This window comes from Cyclopterus lumpus, chromosome 11 (genome assembly GCF_009769545.1).
Source record: "Cyclopterus lumpus isolate fCycLum1 chromosome 11, fCycLum1.pri, whole genome shotgun sequence".
NCBI classification, from domain to species: domain Eukaryota; kingdom Metazoa; phylum Chordata; class Actinopteri; order Perciformes; family Cyclopteridae; genus Cyclopterus; species Cyclopterus lumpus.
Window position 1 is genome coordinate 2,219,624 of NC_046976.1, and position 19,979 is coordinate 2,239,602.

At 42.5% G+C, this 19,979-nt stretch overlaps 2 protein-coding genes across 5 annotated transcripts; both read left to right on the forward strand.

The window, feature by feature from the left end:
* Positions 1–256: 256 nt before the first annotated feature.
* daxx (death-domain associated protein) lies at positions 257–13,432 on the forward strand. Of its 4 annotated transcripts, none has more exons than XR_004610138.1 (12): positions 257–597; positions 1,657–1,918; positions 2,673–3,110; positions 4,702–4,833; positions 4,982–5,098; positions 5,645–5,876; positions 8,097–8,266; positions 8,531–8,690; positions 8,856–9,411; positions 10,444–10,579; positions 11,182–11,408; positions 11,643–13,432. XR_004610138.1 is itself a non-coding variant. In XM_034545028.1 (11 exons), the coding sequence occupies exons 2-11, from the start codon at positions 1,676–1,678 to the stop codon at positions 11,239–11,241; spliced, it is 2,244 nt and encodes a 747-aa protein (XP_034400919.1). In that variant the 5' UTR covers positions 257–597; positions 1,657–1,675; the 3' UTR covers positions 11,242–11,584. The 4 variants fall into 4 exon arrangements, 2 of the variants coding, with proteins under 2 accessions (XP_034400919.1, XP_034400920.1); XR_004610139.1 differs by having other exon boundaries at positions 11,182–11,295; XM_034545028.1 differs by lacking the exon at positions 11,643–13,432 and having other exon boundaries at positions 11,182–11,584.
* A 1,209-nt stretch (positions 13,433–14,641) lies between these two features.
* On the forward strand, positions 14,642–18,671 carry hsd17b8 (hydroxysteroid (17-beta) dehydrogenase 8). Its single transcript, XM_034546110.1, has 9 exons — positions 14,642–14,890; positions 15,668–15,870; positions 16,019–16,135; positions 16,775–16,870; positions 17,135–17,220; positions 17,326–17,410; positions 17,987–18,029; positions 18,295–18,369; positions 18,453–18,671. The coding sequence occupies exons 1-9, from the start codon at positions 14,845–14,847 to the stop codon at positions 18,470–18,472; spliced, it is 771 nt and encodes a 256-aa protein (XP_034402001.1). The 5' UTR covers positions 14,642–14,844; the 3' UTR covers positions 18,473–18,671.
* The last annotated feature ends 1,308 nt before the right edge of the window (positions 18,672–19,979 follow it).

Here is a 19,979-nt window from a genome sequence, read left to right on the forward strand (position 1 = left end):
ATATATATATATATATATATATATATATATATATATATATATATATATAATTTTTTTTTACACAGATTTATTAATCAAACATTTCGTTTTGTTATTTGAAACTGTTTTGAGGATTTAGGGGGTACACTGGGATTGGACTAATATAGCGATGGTACTCAACGGGAGTATGTCACCCAGTGGCGAACGACTTTACTAGCCATACACCGTCTATGAGCCAATCAGAGGCGTTGGTGCTGGTATGACTTTAGCGGGTACACTTTCGACCAGACTTGCGATCTCGAGTCAACGGCAGAGCGAAGTTGATGAGCATTGTTTTGGTCGAACGAAAGTCTGTGGGATGAATAAATCTGTTTTTAAATAGTACCGTGGATTTGTTTGTCTAGTGACGGTGGGTTGTGTCCTAAAGAACAACACGCCGGCTCTTCTTCCGGCTCGATTTTTCTTACTTCGCACACTTAACGCCACTTGTCACAATGCTAACTAACTAGCTAGCTAATGCTAACCAACGTTAGCCGAACTGAACACAGCATTTACATGGTGTATTAAGGCAAAGCCTTCTTTTTTCCGCTGCCACGTCAAACGGCTTATAAACAAGAGGTAAGGTCTGTCTGTGTGAGTGAGTTGTTTGTGATGTGTTTTGGGCTAAACCGGTATTTCTTATTGATAGCTTTCGGTCTGTTGGCCATCTGTAACGAAGCTGTATGACGCCACATACCGTTGTATGTGGCGTCAAGCTTCTGTCACGTCGCTCTTCACGCTTACTTGTCGTCTGACTGTCAGTTTCATTTCTTAAGCCACCGATAATGCTCGCGGTAAAGTGTTCTAGAGTCGTAGCTAAATTCACAAACGTATGTCCCGTGTTTCAGTTTGTTTCATTGTGTCTGTATGAAGTATACATATCTAGTAAGGAAAGGGAGGGGAGAACATCACACGGACTGTTAGTTACATGTAACAGCGGTACGGAGCCCCTGAAGGTTCATCGTATGAATAAAGAAAATACTTTGACGAGGCGAGTCACAAAAGTTGTATTTCTTTTGTTTCACCTCACAAACGCCAAAGTCCCCCCCACATTCCACATATCAGAAAATATACTATGTCCCTTCAGGAGCTCCGTACTTGCCCCACAACGACCACTAAAGTTACTCTCCAAGTATACACAGCTCTGTATATACAGTGACGTATACAGGTGCTAAGCCAGACCTCTGAGCAGATGGAGAGACTCTCAGTAGCATGCATGGGAATACCTTACAATATGGTGCATTAGAGAATATTTCTCACGTTTATACCGGATGGTCTGAATACATGAATGCTATTCACAGTTTAATGAGAAAGTCGCCAAGTTGGCAGTTGGTACTGTATCGAGTGTTTCCATTTAATGCTGCTTTATAATGCCACTACATTTTGAAGCCAATATTGTTTTTACTACTCCACTACATTTCCTGGACAGCTTTAGTTACTAGCTTATTTAGATTATTAATACAAAGTATACATCAGTCATTTGTCATCAGTACTGTTGTTAAACCCAACACATTCCTCATGTTCCACCACAACACTGCACGTTTCATATTGATCTTCAACATCCTTGTGCTTATTTGACGTCTTGTACCTTCAGTTGCCCTAATCAGCATTCTCCATGTTTTCATTTTGTGAGAGCAGAAATCGACCAGTGTTTTGGATGGCCGTGGCTCCCGCTTCGATGGCAGATAAGATCATCGTCCTTGATGATGATGACGATGATGAGGCGAGTCCTCAACCTTCCTGCTCTGCCTCCGCCTCGTCCTCTCATCAACAAGCCAAAAAGTTCTTGCCACTCCGAGCTCAGCAGCCTGCCCCGACCCACATCACCCAGTCACCTTTTGCCTCCGCGAAGAAAGACACACATGTTCTGCAGGCTGAGAACCAGAGGTTGTTCACTGAGGTGAGCTTATATGGTTTAGGGGCACAACTGACACAACAACGGTTCCCTCAAACCGTATGAATAATAGTTGTCTTTCTGCTATAACAGTGGTAAAGGTCTAAACAAATATACATGTCCAGTCCAAAGTGTTTTAGCCTTTGACTAGTAGCTGTGTTTATTTAACTTATTGGTGAAATTGGTGATATTGTATAAATTGAGAAGTAATATATATGAAAATCTCCCTTTTCATTTCATTGATCTCTGTACCTCATGATATCTTTGTAGATATGCAACCGTCCATTGTAACTATTGAAAATAATTCTAAATACCACAGAGTTGTAATTCTATTGACACATTACATTTAAAATTGGGTGTGAACTGGAACAAACCTGAATGACTAGGTGCGGTTGTACGTGTTCTTAGTGACCTTATACAATTTGTAAAGATTATGACATTATGGCAAGTGTGCGCACGCAGTTATGCAAACGCAGTATGGTGGAATGTAATCACTTGTCAAGATATGAAAGTGCATTAGACACCAAAGGTCTCGAAAGTTAACGCGGTCACTTGTTAACTGAAACACTTGTTGATCTGTAGAACTTAAGTCCGATGTTGGAATACTGATTCTAACATGAAACAACCAGACATTTTGATGCTGTTAATAAGTAAGTGTCAAGCTTGCTCCAGCTGGGGCAACATTTTTTTGTATCTCTGTGTCCCTCCTCTGTCACCTTGCCTCCTCATCATTCATGTTTTCTTTTCTCTTTCCTCCTAGTTCGTGGAGCACTGCTCAACTGTAACCCAGGACTGCCCAGAGGTCTTGGACTTCCTCCATACCAAGCATGCCAAGTCCTCCCCAGAGTATCTCTCATCCGTGGAGTTCAGGAACACCGTGGGACGATGTTTGACTCACACTCAGGCCAAGCGCTCCAAAGCCTTTGTCTACATCAGTGAACTTTGCACTGCACTCAAGCAGCATGCAGTGAAGCGGAGGCAGACTCTCACCAAGGTTGAACCTGGCTCTTCTACCATAACGTCAAGTGTTCTCCAGTGTAACTCTGATTTACCCAAAAGGGAAGACAAGAGTAAAGATAAGATGAATGTGAAAACGGCAGCAGAGGACAAGCAACCTTCTACCTCAGGGCTGCAGGAGGCAGATAATAAGCAGGAACCGGAAGCAGAGAAAAAGGCAAAGAGGGCATCCAGGAGACAGGTTAGTGTTGAACACATGTGATGAGTGGTGTTTGTTGGCTTTGTTATCCCACAGGTCACTAAAATGGTGCCTAAATGTCGTTCATGTGTTTTATGAATCATTAATGTATATTATGATAATATATACCAAATTAAACAGCAAAGTCTGGGTTTTGACATGCTTCAAACCCAACTCAGCCAGCAAAGATAAACATAAACTTAAGAATGGCTTGGAAACGACTTGGAAACTACTCCAAAATTATGGAAATTCTGAACCCGCTATCTTTATGCTTCACGCGAAAGCAGGACATCTTTGTAAAGCTCACAACCATCAAACCACCAAAGTATGAGCAAAATATCAACCACACTGCATCCAGCCAAACTTTTTTTTCTCGGAGACCGAACAGAAATATGACTAACCTTTTGATGAAGAATGAAATCCACACACCCATTTTGGTGTCTTCGTGACCCTAATCTTCTGGTGAAGCCCTGTGAACTCTCCTGGAGGCGTTTCGACTTACGCAAGTTTGGTCAGTTTGAGTCTAAGCAGATGTGGTACTTGATGATTTTTGGGTGCACTAAAAGTGCTGTCAATCTCATTTGGATTGCTTTATAATATGCGCCAGTATTTCATGATGATTTGAAGGCACAGAGCATTACTTTGGTTTATTTAATGTATGTTACTGGTGAAATGTGGATGTATTGAACACCATTAGTGATATAAAAGTGAAATAAATAGCGTGTTACATGAGAAAATGGCAATATCACACACAAATCATAAACGCTCCATTTGAAGATTTTAGTGAACTGTCTGTACTAAAACCTCTCTAAAAATGTTTTAGTCCATTTTATCAGTCAAAATTTTGCAATGAGTTTGTTAACATATTGTTAGAAAAACTGCGTCATTTTAAAGAAATGTTCATCCTGGAAATTTATTTTTCATTTCTTTTCTGTATTCTATCATAAATAACTTTTAACTAGTAACACATATACTGCTATGTACACATCTTAACTAGAGTTACATTTACATTACAACACTAACATTATTCAGATAGTGAAGTATGGGTATGCACACCTTCGGCTTGGGGTTTTGACCTTTTTAATTAATAATAGTTGAGACTAATAATTAGAAATGTTACGTGTGTTCAGTGATTTATAAGTAGAACAGGAAAAGATCACTTTGGAGGGCATAAAGGTACCAATGATAAATGAGCGTTAATAAAGTCAATGACATTGAGTTAGTGAATAAAGTTGTAATAAAAAAAGGATTAAGGATAGGTTGAATCATCTAACTAGGGTAAGAGTTTGTAAGTATGAGTTTGCTCCCATTCCTTCAGTTCACTGCAGTAAATGGGTTTGTGATAGATGTTTTTATGTATATTGTTTTTAATGGGCACATGAAGGTATTTATTTTCTGATTTTCATCAGGGTTCATTTAATGCTATTAGTACCTCATTATGGTGTAGTTGTCATTTGTTTTTACTTGGTAACGGAGAAACCATAAACCAATTATTCTATTGCCTTTCATCCCCGACATACGACTTGATATAGAAAATGCAAGCAACCAGTCTGAAACGCATCTAACCTTCACGCCTGTTCTTCATTTCTCTCAGATAGCGTACCTGGAGAACCTGCTGAAGGTGTACAATGACGAGATCTACCGCCTGCAGCAGACCGAGCTGAATCTAGACGACCTGGCAGCTGAGGACTCTATATACATCCAGGAACACAGGCTAAAACGCAAGGTCGGCCTGCAGTTTGATTAGGCCTGGGGCTCCACTGGTTATAAACACTGCTGAAAGCTGTCAAGAAAAATGAAAAAAGTACCATTATGCCAGGTTGTGTGACCACTAGTCACACCTCTTTTTCTGCCCTCCACTTCTTTTCTTCCAGATGATGAAGATTTATGAAAAGCTGTGTGAACTAAAGAACTGCAGCACACTAACAGGCCGAGTCATTGAGCAGAGGCTCCCCTACAATAGCACTCGCTATCCTGAGATCAACAGGAAGGTGAGCTGCTTGTTGGTTTATTCAGTTTAGGTGTCCTGGAAGGTAACAAACTGAGCGAAACTTTGTGTTCTCTTGTGTGATTGGGTTGTTTTTTCTTTATCCTGGCTCCCGTAGTAGATATTGGTAGTGACCTCTGACCCTCTCAGGTATATCTAAAGCTCTGGAGTATTTATTTTCTATGCGCTGACCCTCTAGAACTGACACCAGGTTGGGCCTACCATCTATCATGTTCAATTTCTGTTTAAAAGCATGACAGCTGACCTCTGTTTGCATGAACAGGGTTATTACTGCTTACAGCCAGATTTGATTGCTATAACTCTTTTTATTTAGGTTAGAGCACAATACAAAACATTGCAGAACCTCAAAATGAGTTGAGTTGAACTTTTATATCTATCATATCAATAGTTATATGAGTCAAAAGCTCACATAGAAGCAAAATTACATGAACAAATAAAGACGCAAGTTTGTGTCTGTTGCTGGGCCGTAGACTGGTTAGGTTGGGGAAACCATTTCATTCCTTGCCCTACGTTCCTTCCCTCCTGTCAGATTGAGCGTTACATCAACAGTCCCGAGGCGCATCAGAACCCTCCGGATTACCAAGACATCCTCCAGCAGGTGCTGCGTGCTAATGAGCGCCACAACCTGTGCCTGAGCAGAAGACAGCTGAACCAGATCGCCCAGGAGGCTTTCACAGAGACCGGGAGCAGCATGCAGGAGAGACGCCACCAGGACCTGGTCTACAACTTTGGCTCGCGCCTCACCGAAGTATACAAGGACGGTAAGGCTCTCTTCTGGTTGCTGTGGCAGACGTGACTCTTGGAATGCATTGCATTGTCCTGATGCAACAGAACAGCAGGTTATAGGGTTGTCACGATACTGAAATTATAAATACCTGCCATAAATATGATACCTGATACAATACCAGAATTCGATACAATACCACAAATACGATACGGGTATATTTATGTTTAATAGTCATCGACCGACCCACCCACCCAAACACTTAAAGGAAACACGGTGTTAACTTCTTTTAATGACAACCACAAAGTGCACGTTTTGTCACTGCAGTGTATTTTTTCTTGGCTTTTGAAAGAACATTTCCAGAGCCTCTCGTTTTGGGAAGTCAGAAACGTCTGGCCCATTTATTGAGATTCGCAACAGGCTGCAAGATGGTCTCCTTGCAGCCTGTTGCGGATGTTTGTCTTGACCTGCAAATACATGAACTCTATACCTTAAAAAGTGATAGCTGATAGCTTAAATAGTGATCACTTAAAGCAGCAAATCCCATTGTGGGTCGTAGCACTCGTCTCCGCACTTGAACCCGGAGCAGGAGAGCTACTCCGAGTACTACTTACAGGAGAGCTACTCCGAGTTCTACTTACAGGAGAGCTACTCCGAGTTCTACTTACAGGAGAGCTACTCCGAGTACTACTTACAGGAGAGCTACTCCGAGTTCTACTTACAGGAGAGCTACTCCGAGTTCTACTTACAGGAGAGCTACTCCGAGTTCTACTTACAGGAGAGCTACTCCGAGTTCTACTTACAGGAGAGCTACTCCGAGTTCTACTTACAGGAGAGCTACTCCGAGTTCTACTTACAGGAGAGCTACTCCGAGTACTACTTACAGGAGAGCTACTCCGAGTTCTACTTACAGGAGAGTTACTCCGAGTACTACTTACAGGAGAGCTACTCCGAGTTCTACTTACAGGAGAGCTACTCCGAGTTCTACTTACAGGAGAGCTACTCCGAGTACTACTTACAGGAGAGCTACTCCGAGTACTACTTACAGGAGAGCTACTCCGAGTTCTACTTACAGGAGAGCTACTCCGAGTACTACTTACAGGAGAGCTACTCCGAGTACTACTTACAGGAGAGCTACTCCGAGTACTACTTACAGGTGTGTCAGTGGGCTTTCCTTCACTGTCTGTGTGTCAGTGACAGGGAGCAGAGCAGTGAGTGCGCTGTGATCGCGCGCTATTTTAATGAAGTATCGATACTAAATATATGCAAAATCGTATTGTTTTGAACGTATGTTTAGTATCGGTAGACCGTGCAACATTAGCAGATTATCAACACTAATGCATCATAATTAACTTTTATTGTTTGGTTTGAACAAACCTTTAAGGGCAATCCCACTTCAACAACCACCCATTGTCCTGTGCAGGAAGTGGTTATAGTTGACACTCTTGGTCTGTTAGTAAATGCAAAAAAGATGATTGTAAGTACAATAAAAGTTACAGTTTCTCATTCACAGCTCTGTGCTACAGCTATTCCAGTCTTCTTTGAAGTGCAATTCTTTCCACCCTTGTTTCTAAAACATGTACTTTCCTCCCAAGTCATTGGCTTGAAAAACTTTGGGACACTTTAGGTTGTTTTGAGTGTATAAAACATGACTTGCCTGCCAATGAGTAGCATTTCGGGTTTTCTTTAATGTGTAATCGCCTAAGAATCGGGATTTTGTTAGCTGAGAATGAGCCCTTCATATCTACACCGGGAGCGGGTTCTGTTCACCGTGTTGCACGTCCATGTTTCTACAGCTCAGTAGGGGCAAACCAAACCCTGGCTTCGAGGGAGGGCCTTTCATTACTTGGAGGCCACCCTAGTTCTCCGACACGCTTGATAAACTGCAGTAACGTGAGCCGCAGAGTGCTAAACCGCGGTGCTGCCATCTGACCGCCGTTGCTCCTAAAGTAGTGTTGCTAAGGTATTGAGGCAACTGGTGTTTGTTTGACCATGGTTTTTCCCTCGACGGCTCACATGACCGCAGTCTTGGAAAGGTATTCAGTCGGCAGCCAAACCTCTCGATGCCACCAAATCCTTCACGCTGTCTCTTAAGAAACTACCATGTCTTTACATTTTACTCGGTTGAAGACTACTACAGGGACCACTGGTGCAAAATCTCTTATCCGACTCATCAGATTTATTGTCCTTGCCCTCGCCTCATCCATCCCTTCTTTTCCCCCGCTGTTCCACTCTTTTCTCCACCACCCCTCTAAAGCCCCTGACCCGGCTCTGGCGGACCCCTCACTGCTGCGGAAGCTTCGGTCGAACAGAGAATTGGCTCTGTCCCGTCTCAAGGAAGTCGTCACCAGCTACGCCATCAAACAAGAGGATATGGAGGAGCAGGACAGGGCCAAACGGCTGGAGAAAGACAGCAAGGAGAAGGAGGTATGAGGAAGGAGGAAAACCATCAAAGGTGTCTTCTGCTTTTGGAAAATATGTTCCTGGAACTGTTTTATCCTCATGATCTTTCAACTGTATTCACAACAATAATAAATAAAATGATATGAAAATAGAACTCAACATTAGAGAAATAGATTCTGATGCATATAACCGGCTTCTGACGGCTCTGTTTTCATTCCGGTTTCCTTTTTTACTTTCTTCCTGTCCTCCCATTTGACCCTCACACATCTTATTGCCTCTTATTTTCAGGTACACAAAACAGAAAACGGAGAAGGACATAAAGAGGTGAACGGAGTGGCAGCGACGGAGGAAGAGGTGGAGGATGATGATGATGATGAAGAAGAAGAATCATCATCAGACCCAGACATTGAGGAAGAAATCCAGGCCAGCACCCAGCAAGATGGACCGGGTAAGAGCAGGGATATTCACTAAAATGTTTCAATGGTAAATCCAGTTTCCTGCTACTTTTAAACAACATTAGACATATTTTGGTTTAGTTTTTAGAGTAATTCTTTCTGACCGTATTAGTGGAAGAGACAAAGATTTAATTGCAATAATTTCCCCCTTTTTGTAGACTGTGACGAGAACGAGGACGCCGAAGCTAACGAGGCGGAACCAGCGTGTGATGGTACCAACACAGAGGTTCCGACGGATCAGCTGGCAGGAGGGGTTTCTGCAGGGGAAGAAGAAAGCCTGAAAGATGAGGAAGAGGAGCCCGCAAGTGGACTCAGTCCTCTCTCTGATGAAAGCAAGCCCCAAATCTCCCCACTGTCTGACCTCCCCTCCCCTAGACAGAGCCCCAGCCAATCGGAGCCAATGCAGACTGATGACCAGACGCCGTTGTCTAATGGTAACCATGCAGGGTCAGAGGAGCCCGTTGATCCCTCCAATCATGTTTCAGTCGTGCTGGTAAGCACCAGCAAAGTCACAAAGGACCCTGCAGGCGTTTCTCCGGCAACAGCCAACGGGGAGTCTTTGCCCGCGGTCGTCGTAGAAAATTGCAACACACAGACTACGAATGGCACGTCGCCGCCGCCCAGCCTCCGAACCACGAGGAACCAGAAAAGGAAGAGGGAGGACGTGACATCAGAGAACTCCCGAAATAACAAGCACATACTCATCCACGACAGGTACTGTACGCCTTTGTTACTGATAGAGTTGGACTGCATGACATGAATGTGTCTATTAACACTGCAATTCAATAAATGTAAAGTTATTTCTCAGAGTAGGTATGAATCTATTTAAGTACACATTACATGCCTTGGTGGATCGGTTTGAAACATTTTCAGTTTAATTGTTTAGACAAAACAAAAAACAGGAAAGAGGAGCTTAAAAGAACATGTTTTTTTTGTATGAAGTTCTCATTCATAGACAGTATTACTTACAGTAGATGGCGGTTGGTTCTCCCATTTTGGGGAAGGACCTGCAGCAACCTGTGTACGCTATATTAAGAATATTTTCACTGCTTTATCTTGCCATCAGACAGCCCTTTCTGAAGCCGCTATTTATGCTCTCCTCAAAGCCAAAGTCCTTTTACCGGGCGACACAGGAGCTTCTGGTCTACTGCGAGTTGATTTTGTGTCGTTGTGTGACATAGTGTTAGTTCAGATTCACCAAAGTCGCACAATAACACTAACTAACAATCAACGCAGCAGTAGACCAGCAACCCCCGTGTTTTGCAAGGTGAAATTACTGATTGTTGTCATGGGGTTCTGGTCCGGGACTCAAGCTGGTCTTGTAATAAACAACAGTACCTGTGTGATCTCTCAAGGAACATCGACTAGCCAGACAGCTACTTTTTCCAGAGCAAATCACTCTGCAATTTAACGAAACAACACATCTGTCTGTATTTCTCGATTTCCACCACATGTTGGACCTTTTTGTTCCGTTCTAGTTTGCTCCTCGTTTCAGCTCGTGCTGCACAACACACTCAGAGGAGGAGGTTGAGATAAAGTTAGTCTGGCATTCATCGTCAAGAAGCATTTAATAATGCCACTTTCAGAGCACGTAACTCTAGATCAAGGCTCGTATAAAATGCTAGTTAATAATAATATTGCTCTGTATTTAACCCTTTTGTTTTCTTTTTCTAGTTGATTTTTCTTTGACCGCTTATATTCTCTCCAAAATTCTTTGTCCCCCCCATCCCACTCGACATGCCTCAGTGAGGTGGATATCCCTCTGGTTATGGACGTTTTCAGCTGCAACTCTCTACAGCAGGCAGAGTCCACCCAGGCAGACACGCCCACCCATGAAATGGTCAGCAGCTCACAGTCGACGCCGCCCCCCAAGAAAAACAAGGTGGGTGTTCATAGAAACTGAGAATGTCCAGCTATAGTTCACCACTTTGTCTCATTTCTAAATCTTATTTCTATATCTTTTTTTCATTAAGTTGTTCTTCATTATGCTATACAGGTGTTTCTCATCTTTTATTAAGGGCACATATAAGGGCACATATAAGGGCACGTTATGGAAAGTTAGGACTTTCCATAACAATCCATATAATGTCACTATATGTTTTATGTATTGTATTTATTTATTTTTTATACCCAAAAAGACAAATCCCCCCATAAAAATTATGAAAAGAAGAACCAATCAGTTTAAACTGACATTCTCACAGATTTGATGTTCCTGTCAACACTAAAACGTGTTTCCTTCTACGAGTAGACGTTGTTTGGATATGCTTCAAACAAACAAGAAAATATGACAATAACACTCAAATTAAGAATGAAATAGCATTTCAGAATGACCATTACAGAATCTTTTAGAAATAGAATTTCCATGAATATCAAATTCAAGAATTTATTTATTAATTGGGTGATCAATTTAGATTTCCTTCAACAAAATACAAGAAAACCATTAGCCCCGATCACACTGTATTCACGTAGTGTGTTTGTTTCCAGGTCAACGTGGCCACACAGTGTGACCCAGATGAGGTCATCGTCCTGTCAGACTCCGAGTGACCTTTGACCTCTCACTGTGCTGCAAGATTGGTCCACAGCTCACCTGTATTCTAGGTCATTGTTCCTCCTGAAAGGGTGCATTGTCAACACTGTCCTTGTCTGCCGGCTTGAAAGAAGAGGAAAAAGACCGCTTTTTTTCTCCCAAAATTGTGAAACCTTTGTCATAAGTATGATTCAAACAGACAATATCAAGCTTACAAAATGCACAACTGCCATTCGTAGCTGTGCAAGACAGAGACGACAATGAATTTAGTACCTCATGTCACTTGATACATACAACCAAACAAAAGCCAAGACAAGTGTTTTTGTAAAAGACTTTAATAAAAAGAATTTAAACCTAAAATTTGAAATAACGCTGTTTGAACAGGACATGATTCTGTTTTCTTTTTGGGAAAATCAAGGAGTCCTCGTGTTCTGCTGTGAGCACCAGAGAGTACAGCGGCCATCTTCTCAAAGCAGAGAGACGTCGGCTGATGGTTACCTCGCCGGTCTCCTTGTCCTTTTTGGGTGCAGTAAAGATGACCTGATGGGAATCTATTGGGCGGTCCAAACAGCCAAAGCTCGGTCACCGTGTTTTCTGCCATCCAGTGCAACACTAATAATGCATCAGCTGTTGGTAGCATTGAAATGAGGAGATTTAGGTAAGAAACCAGTGCCTGACAATATGAACCGTACAGCCGGAGGCGTGGCCCTGATGGATGGGGATGGGGATCGGGATGGGGGGGTTCACAGACACTCAACTGGCGAAGGCTTCGGTAGCTGCCAGTTTGTTTACATTTTTATATCTCAATCTTGTTTTCCTTTCATAAAGCAGAGAGGGGAGGTAGTGGGCTGTATAAATTATTATTCTTTTACTTGCTATTTATGATGTGCATTGAACCAGTGAGCTGTTTGGTTTGTGGTTTGATAAGAGAACAATTGAAAGATTTTCTGTTTTTCTGTTCCTCTCCAAATATATTTCTATTTTTTAGATTTGTAATAAAGTAAGTTGCTTTTTAAAAAAATCAGACCAATGTCTGCAATAGTTTCCAGGTAGTTATTGGTTTAAATGACAAGTAAATGTTGACAAGTCTCATACACAAATGTTTTAAGGATGAGGTGAAGCAATATTCTATATGTCTTATTGTCAACAAAGACCTACACAGTTACTGTTACTATATCTTCTCTCTACTGGTGCACTGGGTGACATGTTGCATCATTATAATGAAGTGTTCCAGTGCTCTGTGGTGTTAGTCAGTCCCACATGCATGTCCTGCTGCAGCTGGATTCACGAGAGCACCAAATGTGTATTCACCCACAGCTGAAAATAGTCCCAAACTAATGCACTTTTTGCTCGTCGAGTAATGTTTGCATAGTAGAAACTCCGGTATCGAGGCGCTTTGGGAAAAACCCGAGGAACCGATGGTCTTGGAGCTGAGAGCAGGGTGGTCAGTGGAGGGCTACCCCGGTGTTGGTGTTGGTCTCTGCATGGGACGCGTCGACATCAAGGCTTCTCCTTCAAGTAGCTGTCGCACAAAAATGCTTCCTCGTGATTCTGACACGGCTCAAAGCAAAAGAGGTGCAGTTCAGATTGAAGACATTCTTGAATGCATCACCACGAAAACTGCATTCATTCACCGGGACCCCACAGTCTACGAACTTTCCACGCTAGCATCTGTTTGAATCCAAAGATTTGTTTATTTGAAATATACCGGGACCAGTTATGGATCCTAAACACCTGAGTCTGTTGCCCTGAAGGACATTTTATTCTGACGCGCAAGGATCATTTGTTGGCGCAGCTTTTCCCTCCTGTCCAGACATTGGGTATTCAGATACATCTAGCATTACAGTTGGGATTTTTACTTCCCTACCGTAGTTCAATTTTAATTTTTTTAAATTCTAGTTTTTGTCAAATTGTTAAAAGTTGCAATCTCAAAGATCTCCGTTTCTTTGGCCGCTGGGTCTCTTGAGGGGTTGTTTTTAATCCCCCTATTTGTCTTTTTCCACCTGTTTTCTTTCCACACAGGTGAAATAACATTTTGGGTAAATGGTCTTTTCAGACTTTAATAGAATGTAGACCTGGAATATAGTTGTCATAGCTAGATCGATATGGCCTCAATTATGCAGCGGAGTGATCCATAAAAAACTGTGATTTATTTTATTTTTCTTTATTTTTCATTTTTGATAAATAAATGATACTTTTTTATAAATATATAGATACAGCTTCTTTGTTGCCTTTCTTTTCTGTGTTTAGATTTTAACTTGTGTCTTGTAACATGAATATACAAAACGTATTGAATACATTTTTACAGTATAAAAACAAGCCGTATTCTGCGAAGGCTGCATGCAGCTGAATATTTTTGTTATTTAGCTAATGTATTTTTAAAAACACAATACAATTGACAGATCAAACAAATGTTACAACCTGCACTTGCAGTTCTAGCTATAGATGCACTGATACTGGCTTTACCAGGTTAATCTGGCATCAGCATTGACGAAAAACACACATATTTTATAAAAGTTATTGGTTCAATTCACTCCGTCAAGGCAACGCCAAGCAATCCCTGGCCCAATGTTACTCCATGCTAATATTCTCAGTGAGCGCCAGTAAACATACCAATGTAACATATTTTATATATATATGTATGTGTATATATATATATATATATATATATATATATATTAGATAATTTAACAGCCCGAACGCATTAATAGCCCTTTCGTATATATATGTATATATATATATATATATATATATATATATATGTATGTATATATATATGTATGTATATATACATATATATGTATGTATATATGTATATATATTTATATATATGTATGTATATATATATGTATGTGTATGTATATATGTATGTATATATATATATGTGTATATATATGTATGTATATGTATGTATATATATGTATGTATATATATATGTATGTATATATATGTATGTATATGTATATATATATATATATGTATGTATATATATATGTATATATATGTATGTATATATATATATATGTGTGTATGTATGTATGTATATATATGTATATATATATGTGCATGTATATATATATACATATATATATATATATATATACACATATATATGTGTATATATATATGTATGTGTATATATATATGTGTATGTATATATATATACACATATATATATACACATATATATATATACACATATATATACATACATACATATACATATATATATATATATACATACATATATATATATACATACATATATATATATATATATATATATATTGTAGGGCATTAATAGCCCTTTCTTAAATCAGGAGAGCCTAAACAGTGACGTGCACTAAAAAACGAGGCGACGCAACTGGAATTCGGGTTGAAATAAAACGCCAGTGCGCATGCTCTATGGGCCCATGGATGCGGAAGACCGCCGGAACATCCGGTTAGACACTTCATTTCAAACTTGTTTCGTTTCACGTGCCACAGGGCAACCTTCTTGGGAATGAGTGGGGCGTGGCCTCCCACGCTGTATCCACTTCTCCTCGATACGTCCGCTGCCCGGTGCTGACGGAGGCGTCTCCCGTGGTGCCGCTCGCCCGCTACAAACTACAAACCCCATCATGGCGGCCGCCACAAGGCTCATGTCAAGGTTGGCTCTGGTCACGGGTACGTTTCTGTTCCCCCCTGCGGTCTCTAACGCTAGCGGAGTGCTTCTGGTTTGTGAACGTCCATTGTTGAGTAACCGTGTCGCAGTTCAGGGTCGGCGAGAGACGCACGACAAAAGTAGTGCCACCAGGACTGAGCCAAAGGGCTATTATTAACTGGAGCTGCGATTTTTATAGATTACCTTTTTTTTCTGGATTAATCTGGATTTTGTCAATTAAAAATAGTGAGAAATGAGTCCCACAATCCAAATCTTCAAATGTCCCAGCACTCCAGGACCCAAAGACATTCCTTTTGTAACTCAGTGAAGCAGCAACCTGACAGCACTTCTGCTCCATACGTGGATGAATATATGCATTTTAGTTCTAATATCAATAATGGAGCATCATTTTGTCCTCTTAAACTCCCAACAGCAGACAGTGAAGCCTTATGATGGACACAGTTCCATTCACTCACAACAGAGAGGCAGCAAAACAATCCAGATGCAGTACAAATACACAACATGTATATCTGTATAATAATAAAATAACTGAAGCAAAGAGATGATAATGGTATGGTAACTGCGCATGGCGGCCTGAACCTCTGGGCTAATCAAAAGGATAAAAAATGACCTTGATTGACCTTGTCCTGAACAGATCTACCCAGACAGTTACTCCTGGCACACACAGCCTCCCCTCTGAAACAATAACGCCCTCATATTCCTGAAACAAGCTGCATTTAGGGATATCTGCTGTCCTGCTCAGGTGTCCCCCTCACGTCATGCTGCTCTCTCCCCACCAGGTGGAGGCAGTGGGATTGGACGGGCGGTGTGTCAGCGCCTCGCCTCTGAGGGCGCTTCCGTGGTGGTTGCTGACATCAGCCAGGAATCGGCCAGCGAGACCCTCGGGAGGCTGCCGGGTGACCTCAGAGGACAGGGTCACATGGCGGCAGTGGTGGACGTGTCGTCAAAGGAGAGCGTGAAGAAGCTGCTCACGAGGATACAGGCGTGTGGTAGAGACAGAACATTAAAGTCTGAATCTGACTCTTCTCCTGAGAAACACCAACGCGCTGCTCTCTCTGGGTCGAGTGCTGCAGGGACCGTTGCAACTTTTCTCTGCTGTTGACAGCCAATGTCCTCCTCTCCTTCTGCAGACTCACTACTTCCAGCCTCCTTCACTGTGTGTGAACGCAGCAGGCATCACCCAGGACGACTTCCTGCTCAACATGGCGGAGGACCAGTTTGACAGAGTCCTCCAGGTCAACCTGAAGGTAGGCGGCCATGACACCTAGAGCCTGAACCGCCCCGCTTAGGGGAGGGAGTTATTGTTAAGATCAGCGCTGACTTGCTTTTAACCTGGGATGGATCACCATGGTAACCTATGCTGCAGGTTCACTTCAACAGCCCGCCCACTGACCAATCAGGTCGCTGGGAAAATGCAGTCACGGTTCCTTTAGGATCCTGACAGGAACTAAAGTAGTGACTTCAAAATAAAGTGCAGAGTAGTAAAGAGCAATAGACTGTTGTATCAGTGGAATATTTTCTTCTAATGCAGGCGTAGTTGTAAAGATTAAATATAGAAATGAAAGCTGCATTTGAATTGCTCTGCGTTTGCTCCTGTGAGTCTTGAGGCTTTTACTCTCTGATTCCGTCACTGCAGCTCAGAATAACAACTTTGTGATAAAAACTGTGTAAACAACTCGTATGTTGTCTTTCATTAGAAAAGAACCCACACACTGTTAATCAGCTCCCATAATTAATATTAATGCAACGACTGGATCAGGCGGACCGTCCATGGAGTGTCACATACTCGTGATGCTCAGCGCCTCCTCTTTGTCTCTCGAGGACGAGCAGAGAGCAGAACTCAGTGAAGACATTCATTCAGTCCTCTCTCCTCCTGCATCTCCCAGGGTTCCTTCCTGGTCCTTCAGGCTGTGGCTCAGGCTCTGGTGGCCTGTGGAGCACCCAAAGGATCCATCGTTACCGTGGGCAGCATCGTGGGAAAGGTCTCTGTTTTACACGTGAAGTATTGAGCTTTAGAGTTTGTATCCAGAAGATTGTCCCCAAAGAGATATAAATACACTCTTGTCATTTTAAACTTGACACAAGTTTCACAGCAATGTTGCTCAAAGCCCACTACACGCGTAGAGGAGTCCATCTTGAGCTTATGTTTGTTCTAAAAAACAGTGTGAAGCCAAAGTGGGTCTGGATCTGCTGGCTGGTTGAACTTCTCTGCTGCATGAAACCGTGTCCTTGTCTCCCGTCCGCAGGTGGGAAACATCGGTCAGGCCAACTACGGCGCCTCTAAAGCCGGAGTGGAGGGTCTAACCAGGACGGCTGCCAAAGAGCTCAGCAGGTGAGAAGAGTGATGCACACACACACACACATACACACATATTCATTCAGAGCATTTAAAAAGAGAATAATTCCATCATCTGCTCTTCCTGTTCTTCTCCTGCAGGTTTGGGATTCGGTGTAATTGTGTGCTGCCAGGTTTCATATCGACTCCCATGACGGATAAAGTTCCAGAGAAGGTTATGAGCAAGGTAACACCCACCCCCCCCCACCCCCCCACCCACCACCACCACCACCCCCCCCACACACACACACACGCACACACACACACACACACGGTATTGATCAGGGAAATCATGAGTCTGGTCTGAACTGCTGTCTTAACATTGTGAAACCTTGCAGTTTATTCAATTATTAATTCATATTAAATGTTCTGATGTGGATTTGATTTGGTGCATTCCTGAGAATCGAAGCTTTTAAAGTTGAAGATGGAACGATGTGAGGTCCTGGGACAGGGATGTCGTATGTGTACAGATTGTAAAAATGTGTGAGTTTTGGGCTATACAAAATAAACTGAATTGAACGAACACAAGATTATTTAAGCCAGGGAGGCAACACAGTGTCATTTTAACGAGCTATAAGACGGTAAATAAAAACCAAAGTTTGCTGCTATTCAGTTTAAACCACGGCAAGTAAAACCAACACTGTGTGCATCCCCGCATATCACCAGGGGTCAGGGGTCAAACCGACCTTTTGACAAACTCCACCAAAGGAACCGTATACATCAGTTAACTGGGCCCTGCGTCATGTGTTTGTGTTCTCACCAGATGAAGTCCTTGGTGCCTCTGGGGAGGATGGGTGAGCCTGCAGGTCAGTGAACGCATCACTTTGGTTGGTTTTCACTGCAGACCTCCGTCCTCATTTGGTAGATGTTCCGAACGGAAATGAGGAGAACTTTTCTGAGCTCCCAAAAACACTCCAATCTACACTTCCAAAACATTCAGCGTGTGCACGCTCCGGTTCAAAGTGATCTTTCACTTTAGAAATGTTATTTATTGGATGTAGTCGACACAAGCGTCTGGCAGGCTGCGTTTCCACGACTTCCTCACACAGTGGACTCCTTTTTGTCCTCCAGAGGTCGCCGACGTCTGTGCCTTTCTGGTCTCGGATGACTCTCGGTACATCACAGGAGCCAGCGTGGAAGTGACGGGTACCGTATGACTCATTCTCTAACTGCTTCTGTCCAAACACTTCTATCTTCAGCATGCTCAGCCTTTGTGTCTTCTTTGTCAGGTGGACTTTTCATGGGATGACTGGTGTGGACCAGTGGGAGGCCTGTTCCTTCATTGATTTGTTTATTATTACATTTGATTGTGTTTTATGAACGGGGCTGTCAACATGTACGACACAGTGTAAAGCCACTTTTGTGCCAATAAACACCCGTTTGTAATATTTCTGTACAGAATGGAATATTTTAACTTGTAAGCTCGTAATTAAAACTACTTTACTTCAGGTGTCTGCGAAGCCCTTCATTTCCTCTCCTGATCCACCCTCACCTTTTATGAAAGGGGCAGATGAACATTTGAGAGGTTCAAATCACACCACAGCCTCTTGTCTGAGAGCCTTTCGTGGATTTCCTTAAGAAGTTGGCTTTTTGAATACATTTAAACAGTTAAAGTTACTAGAAGGAACCTTTGACGGTGATACAACTGGCAACTTTGTATTTACAACAATTTAGTAGAGGCTCTAGTTTTAAAATAAATAGGTATTTGATATTCAGATTTAATATGTAACCTCCAAAAATCCAGTGTGGTTTTATTCAGCGCATTATTTTTGCCTTTGGGCAGAATCAATATATTGATAAATTTCATGACACTTGGCTGTCTAAAATATTTTAGTTCGGTCCATCATCAAAGTTATGAAAAAAAACCTGGTTGTGTTTTGTCCTTCCTTGAGTGGACTTGACTATCCAGGTTAGGGTTAAGGCCCCCTACCTTATGAAATAAAAACAAATAACTACAAATGTTGGTTTTAACCATAGCGAAAAATATAGCCCACCTTTTTTAATATTTAATGAGGTTAGCACACATTAAAGACAAAGTCCATAATTCGCACCAAATAATTTATTAATCTGTTACTTTGATACAGGGCAGAGGTGAATATGGATGTACTGCAGGTCATTACATTATTAGTACCACTCGTAACAAGTCGGGGAACACGGTTTGTGGAATGTACAAAAATACTCAAACAGCTCCGGCTAGTTTTCAGCAGCAACACGGAGCGATCTGTCCGGATCCTTCTGTCTTGGAAAAATAAAAAGGGAACGTGATGCTCTGCTATCACTCCTTTAATGTGATGCTCTGCTAAACTCAGATGTGAAGAGAAACCATGCGACTGGAGTTTAACCGAGTTCAGTGTGTGTTGGTGTCGCAGCAGATGCAGACACACCCAGCATACAGGGCCCCGCCACGCTACACACCCACCATGCTACACACCCACCATACAGGGCCCCGCCACGCTACACACCCAGCATACAGGGCCCCGCCACGCTACACACCCACCATGCTACACACCCACCATACAGGGCCCCGCCACGCTACACACCCAGCATACAGGGCCCCGCCACGCTGCACACCCACCGTACAGGGCCCCACCACGCTACACACCCACCATACAGGGCCCCGCCACGCTACACACCCACCATACAGGGCCCCGCCAGACTGCACTGCACACCCACACCCACCATACAGGGCCCCGCCACGCTACACACCCACCATACAGGGCCCCGCCACGCTACACACCCAGCATACAGGGCCCCGC

What these genes read in the sequence shown, in the direction of transcription:
- daxx (XM_034545028.1), top strand. Translation starts at nt 1,676, where the DNA reads ATGGCCGTGGCTCCCGCTTCGATGGCAGATAAGATCATCGTCCTTGAT. An exon ending in ATCCTGAGATCAACAGGAAG is followed by an intron (nt 5,099 to 5,644) that starts GTGAGCTGCTTG and finishes CCCTCCTGTCAG; the next exon opens with ATTGAGCGTTACATCAACAG. An exon ending in CACATACTCATCCACGACAG is followed by an intron (nt 9,412 to 10,443) that starts GTACTGTACGCC and finishes GACATGCCTCAG; the next exon opens with TGAGGTGGATATCCCTCTGG.
- hsd17b8 (XM_034546110.1), top strand. Translation starts at nt 14,845, where the DNA reads ATGGCGGCCGCCACAAGGCTCATGTCAAGGTTGGCTCTGGTCACGG. An exon ending in TGGGCAGCATCGTGGGAAAG is followed by an intron (nt 16,871 to 17,134) that starts GTCTCTGTTTTA and finishes TCCCGTCCGCAG; the next exon opens with GTGGGAAACATCGGTCAGGC. An exon ending in CAGAGAAGGTTATGAGCAAG is followed by an intron (nt 17,411 to 17,986) that starts GTAACACCCACC and finishes TGTTCTCACCAG; the next exon opens with ATGAAGTCCTTGGTGCCTCT.